The sequence below is a fragment of the Hordeum vulgare genome, chromosome 7H (genome assembly GCF_904849725.1).
Source record: "Hordeum vulgare subsp. vulgare chromosome 7H, MorexV3_pseudomolecules_assembly, whole genome shotgun sequence".
Taxonomy (NCBI): domain Eukaryota; kingdom Viridiplantae; phylum Streptophyta; class Magnoliopsida; order Poales; family Poaceae; genus Hordeum; species Hordeum vulgare.
This window is the reverse complement of record NC_058524.1, coordinates 1,200,989-1,212,508: the sequence shown is the minus strand read 5'-3', so window position 1 is coordinate 1,212,508 and position 11,520 is coordinate 1,200,989. Positions and strand designations below refer to the sequence as shown.

Below are 11,520 nucleotides of genomic sequence, written 5' to 3'. Positions count from 1 at the left end.
ATCACAAAGTGATAATTATTATGGTTTGTACTCATGAACACAAAGATATCATTGAATGGATAATATTTATAGTAAAATAACGTATTTTATGTATTACTTGATACAAGATTATTTGATTCTTCTCGCTGATATTCTAAAGTACTATTTTATAATATTATAGCGCGTCATGTGGACTATTCATGTTAAATTATATGGAATATTGGACAAAAAATGGACTATCTGATGAGTTCACCCAGGTATTCATTTTCATACATTATCCCATTAAAAATATCAATATATCAAATCGAAAATGATTTTTTCTAATATTTCCAGGAGGATGTGAAACACTTCCCACAAAAATTAGTTTTTGTTTTGGTTGATTCAGAACTGAATAAGCTAAAAGGATGCCCGTTATACAGCCAATCTGACGATGAAGTTGTCTTACCGAATTTCGATATTGAGATCCTGGATAATCCACCTGACGGAATCGAAGACAAACGTCCTACCCCAATCCCTGTCATACCCACTGATCAACGTGATTTACTTGACTGGCTATGCAACTACATCATGTCGATCGATGATGCTCAATCTTTGGAGTAAGAATTATTATATTTAGTATTATGTAATATAAAAATATATTTTATTATTCTTCGTACCATCCATTTTGCAGGAAGGAATGGGTCCGAACCTCGACACCTGATCCAATGTCCTTAGCTCTCAAAAAAATTCAAGGCATACTTAACATGGAGCAAAGTATGGACAATGATTGCTTCAACGTTGTCGTGCGTATACTTGCATGTGACGAGGGAGTATTGTTTACAGACCCTCCTATACACTACATGGATATGCGCTTTTGCGTAAGTTGTCATAATTATTTGTTCATTTCCATTAGTATCAAGACGGCAAAATAATAATTAACTTTGTACCCAGTCCATGATGCTGGAGTCAACACGAGGTCAAAAGTTTTGCGAGAAGGAAACTATTCAGACGTTGGGATCATTGTTTGATGGCTGGCCTGGGATTGACAACAACATGTCATCGTGCAACATGGTAAGTATTGTATTTTGCCTGTTATTGTCATGGCTTATTGTTGCTCCTAATTGCTACCACATGTAAATTTATCTTCCGTATGCATACATCGGCCTATACATCGTGTACGTCATCGACAAGGAGGCACGTCGTGTATGCATTATGGACCCTACTCATACATCACAGTCGTCAGAGAATAAAAATTTAAGGCATGTAGTGAAGTTAAAAAATTTTGCGAGGGAATTCAAAGATGTACTCGAAATAAAGCAACCTGGCTGGACACCAAATTCTGATATATCTAAATTGTGACCTCGCTCAATTTGTGCCATGGACACCTCACCGCTACACCTGTGCAAGTCCCCGCCGGTGGTCATTGGCCGGTCCGCTCGGTCCAGCCCGGGCTTTGTCGTCGCGGGTCTGGTCTCGGATATGAGGACCGTCACGATGCTCGGTCCGGTCCGGCACGGACTGTCGGCGGCTGGTCCAAACGACGGTTTGGACCGGGACCGGACTGCCCCGGACCGTGTCCACCCTGATATATTATCATGACAGTGTCCTTTATTCTCACGTGTCCTTTATGGTGGGCTCACCATAGAGTACTTGCATGCAACCGAAAAACTGCTAAATGAACAAACATGTGAAGTTCATGGGAAAGAGCCCCCACGCCCACGGCACGTCGCCCACCTCGACACCGGCGCTCTTGCTTTGTCACCCACCTCGCCACAACACCCGCGCACATCGTACACCGCACCGCTACACCCGTGCAAGTCGCCGCCGGTGGTCATTGGCCGGTCCGCTCGGTCCGGCCCGGACTTCGTGGTCGCTGGTCCGGTCTCGGATATCAGGACCGTCACGCTGCTCGGCTGGTCCAAACGTCGGTTCGGACCGGGACCGGACTGCCCCGGACCGTGTCCATCCTTTATTCTCACATAACTTTTGTTTTAACAAAGAGAGAGGTGGAGAATTTACGCCCGTAGGAAGAAACATATATCAATTCGATACATAACTCAACACATAACATGTTAGGTAGGTGAAAGGGACGACGTTTGTTCTCTAGTGCAACCAATAATTGACAGCCCACCGTGTGACGAGCTGCATCAGCGATCAGTTTCCTCCCATTTCCTCTCTCCAACTCAACAATTGCCACACGTACAGTTTGTACAAGTTATGAGATGGAACTTGCCATATCTGCAGTAACAGGTGAGCTTGTGAGCCGATTCATCACCTTCCTCACCAACAGGTATTCATGCCATGCATGCTCTGACGAGAAGCGTCTGGAGAGGCTGCAGCAACTGCTCCTGAGAGCTCGCACCGTCGTCGAGGAGGCGGACGGGCGCTACATCACCAATTCCGGGATGCTGGCACAGCTCAAGATGCTCGCGGACGCCATGTACCGAGGATACTGGGCGATGGGCGCGTTCAAGTACCGATCCCTCAAGGAGACTCCCATGGCGGATGAGGAGGAGGAGGAGGAGGAGGTTAGCAGCTCATCATCTCGTCTCAAACGTTCTCGTATAATTCATGGGACTGCTAGAAAACACAAGGAAAGACACCTCATGGAGTTTCATGCTGCACTTGAAAGCCTAGAAATTGCGGTTGCCAACATCACAGAGTTTGTTGTGATTTTGAGTGGATGCGACCGTATGGTGCGCAGACCATATGATACATATCTTTACACTGACAACTTTGTGTTTGGTCGCCATTCCGAAAAGCAAATGATCTTGAGCTTCCTCTTGCAACACAGCCCTGCTGCTGCCGCGCCAGCCGTTCTTCCAATCATCGGCGGGCTTGCGGTGGGGAAGAAAACTTTGGTTGCGCATGTATGCAAGGATGAGAGGGTTTGCTCGCACTTCTCTTCAATTATTCGCTTGAATGAAACCGAACTTTGTAAAATAGCGGATAGAGGAAGTATCATGTCAGGGACAGGGAGGATATTGATAGTTGTTGAGATTTTTTCAGATGTGGATGAAAAGGATTGGACCACATTTTATTCATATGTGGCGACCATGGATGGAGGAAGCAAAGTGATCATCTTAAGTAGGCTTAACAAGATGAAGAGATTTGGAACTGTGAATCCAATCTTTCTCAATGCCCTGACATATGAGGAATTCAGCTACCTCTTCAAGGCACTCGCGTTCGGAAGTGCGAATCCGGTGGAACACCCGCAGTTAGTACAAATAGCAGACAGGTTTGCTAGGGAGTTACAATCGAGATGGTCAATTCTCGCTGCAAATTTGTTTGCAGATGTAATGAGAACTAACCCGAATGTTCATTTCTGGCTTAGTATATTGAGCAGGTGCAGGAGACTAGTTGATAGAAACCTCACCATGTTTGGTGAGCATCCGAAATTACGTCTTGAAAAAGGTCTTCCGATTGACGTGACGGACATGGTTCTGCGTCCTGCTTCTCCACTTCAGTTCATTTGGAATAGCTCAAACAATGTTCCAGCAAAGGAATTACCACAGGTGACCTTTACGGAGATGTTAGTGGATCTTAGGCCGAAGATGCAGGCCACTGTAGTGAGATTTGAATCAAGAATTCCACCTTATACTACATTTGATCACATTCTTTCAAGTTATGCTCAAGATACTCCTCTGCCCGGGACCAAGCGTAGAGGAGTGCCTTAATTTCAAATCTTAGGGGTCTTGTGCATGTGTAGTCTTAATTGTTGTAATATGTTATGAAAACCTTCCCTATGATCAATGAAAGTTCTACATCGTATGATTTCGTGAAAATTCCAATGTTTTGTATAATTAAGAATCTTGGTTGGCCTATTGGGGCCCCACATGCCAGTGAGTTTGATTTTCAGTTTTATTTCCCTTTTATTAAGTATAGGTAAAATAAGGCAAATAAAATTGTGTCGCATTTACCATCTCAGGACCTTCAAATTTTGGGGTAAATTGTGTGCCTGGTAAGACACGATGCTCTGTGTGATACCGTGTGAACCGAGAATTAATACTTGAAATTGATGCACACTCTTTGTTGGGTGATTTGGAATTGGAACGATGATTCTTTTTGGTAGGAACTTTTACATTTATGCCCTTCTATTTTACCCCTAACTTTTGTACACTCTCACTTTTGGCCTTTTGCCGTTAAACTGTCTCCACTTTGCAGCAGCCTGTGTAGATGTAAGTGTACACCTCCATAAAATTAATCTAGCTTTTAGTTTCTGTCAGGTATTTTGGTTACGCCAGCAGTTCAAAGTGTTGGAATAATCTAGGTACAGCATTACCGTGTTAGAGATGCAACACAGCCAAAGCTTGTACTGCTGCTTGGTTTGGTCTATGTATCCATCGAATGTTTGGAAGCGAGTACAACATCGCTGTGCCGTGTGAGACATGCAACTGAAGTGAGCCATCCACAAATCAGTACGCACATGCATCCAACACGAATGACTTGAACCCCTTAGGCCTTATTTGGTTTCAGGGAACTAGTCCCCTAGTGGAACTAATCAACTAGGGGATCAAGTTGATCTCTGCCTGTCACCAATACACTGCATACCAATCTATGTCAAACCCCTCCTCTTCGGACTCATTTGTTTATCTCAAACTAAAAGGGGGCTTTGGTTCACTGTTATTAAGGACACATCAATTTGAACATGAAAAACAAACACCCTTGATTTTTTTTAGAAAAAGAGGATGACCCCCGGTCTCTGCATCTGAGAGATGCATGCGACCATTTTATTGATTATTTCCGAGGACCTTACAAAGCAGTACAACAATATGCCTGAATCCGCCATCTTGACAACGTTTGCCGCTACTCCTATCCATATGATGAAGGGGTGCAAGCTGAGCCAAATACCCAGACCTCTCATCTAAGCCTAACATCTAAAGCCGGAGGCCCCGACCGAGCCACATATCGGGTCAGGGGCACAAACCGGTGTGACGCACTCACATGTGTCGCCGCCACCATCTTCCATCGGTTCATCTTCAGAGCAGATTGAGGTGCCATCCTTGGCAGGTGCCTCCGCCATCGACGCCACCATGACGCCAAACGACGACCTCCACCTACGCGAATCCATCTCCAAGCAGCGGATGTAGATCCATGCTAGGATAGGGCCGCACCACCGCCGTCGCCCACAACCCACAAGCGCCACCCATCCCCAAGGTTCCCAAAGTGGCGCCTTCAAGAAGGGAACGACGCCGTGAGCGCCGCCGCCGCCCAACAAAGTTAGGACTTTTGCCCGGGAGACCTAGGGGAAGGGGAAGTGAGGGGATCGGTCCATACCGACGCCTCCAAGGAAGGGAACGACGCCCTCAGGCGTCGCCGTCGACGTGGCCGGCCATGGCCGGCCAGGGATTTCGCCTGAACTAGATCCCCGTCACAAGCAGCGCCTCCTATACAGAACTGACGACCCAAGGAAGCGCGGCCCGACCAGGCTAGCCCGCACGCCGAACATGGGAGGAGGGGATGCGCCAGATCGCGCGCACTGGCCACCGCGGAAGCCGCCGCCGGCCGCCAACGACCACTTATGCTCAAGATGCTCCTCTCCCCGGGACCAAGCGTAGAGGAGTGCCTTAATTTCAAATCTTAGGCATTTTGTACATGTGTAATCTAATTGTTGTAATATGTTATGAAAACCTTCCTTATTCCATGAAAGTTCTCCATCGTATGATTTCATGAAAATTCCAACTTTCCCAACAATTAGGAATCTCAGTTAGCCTATTGGGGCCCGCATGCTAGTGAGGTCGATTTTCAGTTTTATTATCTTTTTATTATGTTTGGCTAAAATAAGTCAAATAAAATCGTGTTGCATTTACCATCTGAGGCCCTTCAATTTTTCTAGAAGATTGAGGTAAATTGTGTGCCTCGGTCAGACACAGATATGGACTAGCTAGTAGTCATGCCTAGTAGTTAGCGAGTCCACTATATGGACTAGTAGTCATGCCTACTCTCGCCGCGTCAGGCACGTATTCTGCAGACTCTCATACGGTTTTCACGTACCGGTCTAGACGGGCATGGACAAAGGTGTGGTCGACTATTTTAGACTACCCATAATGAAAGTAACATAAGTAGGGACATGGAGTATATGAGCTCGAGCTCATATACTCCCGGGTGAACAGTAAAATTAGAAAAAAATAGTTAAAAAGGTCAAAAAAATCTGAATTTTTGGGACATGAAACATTAATGTTTTTTCTATACGCGTGCAAAATTTCATGGTGAAATCGCATTTGTAGAGGGGTGGGCAAAAAAAAAAAAAATCAATGCTCAAAATTAGTGTTTTTTGAAGCATTTTGGAGCATCAATTTTGTTTTTTTTTGTCCACACCTCTAGGAATGTGATTCCGTTATGAATTGTTGCATGCATGTAGGAAAAACATCAATGTTTCTCACCACAAAAATTTAGAATTTTTTGAAATGTTTTATTATTTTTTTGGATTTTACTGTTCATCCGAAAGCATATGAGCTCGAGCTCAGAATAGCACTTCCCCATAAGTAGCTAGTAACATAGATGTCACATAAGCAAGAAATATCTGCATGACAACTAATTAATGAGAAAAAAGAGAAATTGAGTAACTTAACATCGGATACCAAGGCAAGATGAGTCTATAGGCTAATAAATAAAAGGCTCAATGTTACTATCCCAATGTTATTATCCATTATGGAGGTAGTAAGTTAGACTAGTAATATATGTATGTTACTACTTTATGTTACTTCCCATTATGAATAGTCTTAGTGAAATCGTTGATGGCGTGGTTGTATTATTCCGCCTCATTAACACACTTCTAGGTAATTTTAGACACTCCATTATATCTGAGTAATAAAGTAGCTCGAGTACTTAGTAATATTACGAACTGGTAAGCACATATATGAAATCAAAAAAGTATGAGCAACATATACTGTGAGATGATTCTAGCACATTACTGCTTTTTGCCGAGTAAATAGCATAAAACTAACACATTACAGGTTGGGTCAACAGAAAACTACCACTTTTTTTGATTGTTTAAAAAACTACCACAAAAGTGATGGGCTGTTCCAAAAGACCCAAATTGTCATGTGATTAAATTTTAATCATGCTTATGACTACTGGGTCCCACCCATAAGTAAACCGTTTCTTTGACTGCTTATTTAACTGTTAACTGACACATGCGGCCCACATGTCAGTGTCGCTAAAATTCCACAAGGTAACGAAGTTGTCCTATTCATCTCGCTCTATGGCCGTCTTGCACCGCGCCATGGCCGGCGCAGCCCACCTTGGCAGCGACGGCGCCCGACCCTCGCCATGGCAGGGGCAGCCCCACCTCACCGGCGTCGGCACCCGGCCCACACCATGGTTGGACCAGTCCCACCACGGCGGGAAAGGCAAGGGTCGGCCACGCGCATCAGCGGCCACGACGATAGTGGCGGGAGCAGTGGCGGCTGCGGCGACATGAAGCAGCGGCGCGGGGAGCAGCGGCGCCGGCAAGGACCAACGGCGGCTGTGACATATAAAAATACTTCATCAAGGTATTTAATTTTGAATTTGGTTTATGATTTTCACAGTCCAATGATTTTCTAAATCAACCGGTAGCAATCGACCTATAAAAACATATCAATCAATCAACAACCCTCTCATCATCTAAAAACGTGCCAATATGTAATATTGTAGCACCAATGTAGAAAATGCAATCACCGGTAAAATTTTCACACAAAAGTATGGATTGAGTAGCAAATAACACAGAATCACACCACCGAAGGCCCACCAAGTCCGTTGCATTATAAATAAAAACACACTTCATCGTCTTCCTCTCTCCCGAAACCAAATACTCACTCAATTCTAAGACATAAGGTGTATTAACTTTTCGAGAAGTATAATATCTTTAACTTTAATCAAGTTTAGAGCTAAAAATATTTACATCCACAATACTAAATCAATAAAAAAAATCATGATGATTCTAATGGTACCGATTTGATATTATGCATATTGATATATTTCTCTACAAGTTTGGTCAAACTTAAAAAGATTTGAATTTTCAAAAAATGCACCTTATATTTTAAAACAAAGGGAGTATTTTTTTTATATGAAAATCCTTCGTGATCGAACACGAAAGCACCAGGCCATCTGGCGGGTCTATCTATGTGAGTGCCATCAGAGTTGGGTTTTTTTTTTTAGAAGTTCGGAGTTGGTTATATGGCTACTCGCGGTCGATCCATGTAAGGACCGCAACCAATGATATATAAATTCTTAAGATAAAACATGTAAAGCGTGCAATTCTGCCAATGCCATGGGACGAGGAGAGTGCGCCACTCCATACTCCGGGGTGTACCAGTAAAGTTCTTCTACCTAGCTAGTCCATAAGAAGACAGGTCATAGTATGCAAAAGTCCATATTTCGGGTGACGATCGTCAACTCAAATAGTGTTCTACTATCTCTACAGTTCTTCCCGGTCCACCGTGAAAGGACGGCAACCAAGGATATAAAGTGCACATCGATGGTTATATGCAACCTAATGTCTAGTGATGACAATATCACAATAATTAAGGGGTTGTTTATTCAAGACCTTGAACGAAAAAACTTACCTATAACAATATAGTATTAACTAGAGTTCTTTGTGGTGGAGTGCAAGATGCCTGCATTCGGGTACGTATGACTACTACTATCTTTAAAGTTCTTCGAAGTCGACAATAAGAAGACCACAACCGAGGATATAAAATTTGAAACAAAGTTCTTCGAATTTGCAAATAATGATGTTCTTAAATGGTGAGAAAGAGAGTTTTCCAGCAACAATACAGCTAGCTCATCCTGGCAGCACCAGCGAGCTGTTTTATTCCCAGGCCGAGACCTTAAGTACAGTAGCGCAGGCAACAGCTTTTATATCCAACCGTTGAGGTTCTTCAGAGAAAAAAAAACTGGGACAACCTGTACATAAACATCAATTGGGCAAGAGGAATGGTGGTGCATATAGTCCAGTAATTGTCAATTTATACAAAGTGTACTCTTTGGGAAAAGGGAATAGAGTTGTGTTTACAAGGGCACCCCCGTAGGCAGTTCTTGTACTGTATTGTCGGAAAATTACAGTAAACTGCATGCATAAAAGTTGATTGCAGCAAGAGCAAAATAAATAAAAATAGGCATTCGAAAGGCGATGGTCCATGTGCTACTAATTAAAATCCATCACGCAATAACCCGTCGGTCATCACAAGCAACAAACGACATCTTGGGGCATCTATCTTGGACAATAGATACGATGCTGGGGCACGGAATAATACGATGTGATTGTATTGGGGCTGTATACACACCGGTTTGGAAGAAAGAAGGTGCGATTTTCAGGCCTGAGACCTGGTCGGATCCCAGTCATCACCGTTCTCCTGGTCCCGTCCTTTTTTCCAAACCGGTGTACAGCTTCCCGTCCCGCCGGCCGGTTCACTCATGCCCGCCTTGGATGCGACGGTCACTGCGGCTCGTCTCTCCGCTGCCGTCCTGGTTGAGCTGGCAGACCTCCAATCCTGCGGACGGGAGTCGAAGACGTCCGCCCCCTCGATCCTCCGCTGCATCGACAAGGACAAGAACAACAGGTTTTCGTCCTCCGTCTACAAGCTTTTGACTTTCACCGGTGTCCGCTGCGGCATCCAGGACTCTATTTGGCGCTCCGTGGTCCGGCTGTTTGGATGGCTGGTGGCCAACCTCGTCAAAAAACACATCCGATCCGAGGACCGCTGTCAACTTTGCAAGACGGCGGGCGAGACCACAAACCATCTGCTGTTCGGATGCAACGTTTGGAGAGCTCTTGGGGTGGCCCCTGAGCCAAACTGCCGCCCTATTTGGATTTTGGAGCTGTCTCCCTCCACCACCCGCACACCCCAACTACGTACACTGGGACACGATGAGGCTCCTCCTGCTTTCGACGATCTGGAACCATGACCTCCGCATCAAATGCACACTAGTGTCTTCGTAATACCATCTTTTTGTCTAAATGGCGCTTTCGGTTCTTAGGCAAATTTCAGTTTTCCTACAATCATTACAAGTTAGTGATAGTGTCGCCTTTTAGTTTTGCTCAAGTTGCAATTGCCACATTTGCATGCTTGTCGCCAAGTGGAGAATGCTGGACCTTTGCATTATTTACCATGGCCACACTACTCTGGTTCCTTATTTTTCTGTGTATACTCCAATACTATTATCTCACTAGTCACTGAAAATTATTATTACTAATTATTGGCAAATAGGATTTTCATGTTTCATTATTTATTGCCACAAGTAGCACCACTCTCTTAGAGTATCCTTATGTCTTTTTGTGCATATTCGAATACTCTGCTCTCACTAGTTATTGGACATTTCATATTTATTCTATTCTTGACAAATACTAGTACTGCTTGTTGGCGGACACTAGGAATTTGTCTCGTAGCTGTTGCTTACAGGTTATTTATTTGTTGTTAATGTTGGAAGTGGTGCCATTTAGTAAAAAAAAATGCATTTCTCTAAAAAGGAATTGTGTCTTTTTGATGCAGACTGAAGTGAATTTTCTTGGAAAAATTTCACACCCCAACATCGTCAAACTGTTGGGCTACTGCATGTTAGAGTTGTGTCGAATATTATTGTACAAGGTAGGTTACAGTTGGACTCTGAGTAGTATTGTGTTTAGACAGGATATGAAGTCGTGTCCTGGTAGGACACTTGTATCCTAGGCCTCTCATATATAGCGGGGGTAGACACACGATGTAACCTATGCCAACATAATAGCACGGGTACGCGGGGGAGCCGGCGACGTGTGCCGGCGCCCGGGTGGCCGAGGTGCGGTATTGTGACGGTGTCACGGGGAGGAGCGCCCGTAGTCAGGCCCCGGGGATGTAGCCATATCGGTGAACCTCGTTAACAAATCTCGGTGTCGTGCTTGTGTGATTGCTTGGTCCTCGGTAGATCGATGAAGTGCCTCGGATTTATTCTAACAAGTGGTATCATGAGCAAGGTTATTCGAGAGGCCGAGACTGTTGATCTAGAGGTGCAGCAGAATTTGTCGAATCGATCAGGGGTCGAACGATCGGAAAAGTTCGATGCAGCGGCGGGAGTTGTGTTCGTGTTGAATCAATCAGGAGCAGCGGCTCGGTTGATCGACTGTGGCGGCAACTGAGTTTTTTCGACGAGATCGGTTCGATGCAGGTACTCTTGGGCAGATTGGATTTAGACGCGCGTGGCCGGGGCCAGGCGAAGGCCACGTCAAGGCTAGGTGGGCAGGCAGCAGCGTTGCCCAAAGGGGCTGTGGCCCAAGCTAGCTAGCTGGCGGGTTGGCGGATTGTCTCAAGCATCAGGCGTTCGTTCGTGGGAGGTCTTTGTGATTGTTTCTTGAGTCCGAAAGCGTGTACAATAAAAGGCAGCGGCAGCAGAGATCGATCCAATCGATCGGGCAGCGCTGGAGCGGTAGGTCGGGCGCTGTAGTCGTCCGCGCGGCTCGAGCAAGGTCTGGTCCAAGTGGCGAAGGTGAGGCGTGAGGCCCTGTGGGTTTGTTTGCCTCTATTGACGAGGGCCACTGGTGGACAAGGGCCTGGTGCATCGTTTCGTCCAGGCGAAGCAGGAGAAGGCTGCGTGTGACAGCCGTGA

The 11,520-nt window shown here is 45.1% G+C and overlaps 1 protein-coding gene across 1 annotated transcript; it reads left to right on the top strand.

Annotated features, from left to right (window-relative positions):
• The first annotated feature begins 2,100 nt into the window (after positions 1–2,100).
• Positions 2,101–3,743, top strand: LOC123409807. The gene is made up of 2 exons (XM_045102681.1): positions 2,101–3,196; positions 3,293–3,743. The coding sequence occupies exons 1-2, from the start codon at positions 2,181–2,183 to the stop codon at positions 3,633–3,635; spliced, it is 1,359 nt and encodes a 452-aa protein (XP_044958616.1). The 5' UTR covers positions 2,101–2,180; the 3' UTR covers positions 3,636–3,743.
• Positions 3,744–11,520: the final 7,777 nt, after the last annotated feature.

What these genes read in the sequence shown, in the direction of transcription:
- LOC123409807 (XM_045102681.1), top strand. Translation starts at nt 2,181, where the DNA reads ATGGAACTTGCCATATCTGCAGTAACAGGTGAGCTTGTGAGCCGATTC. An exon ending in TTAGTACAAATAGCAGACAG is followed by an intron (nt 3,197 to 3,292) that starts GTTTGCTAGGGA and finishes TTTCTGGCTTAG; the next exon opens with TATATTGAGCAGGTGCAGGA.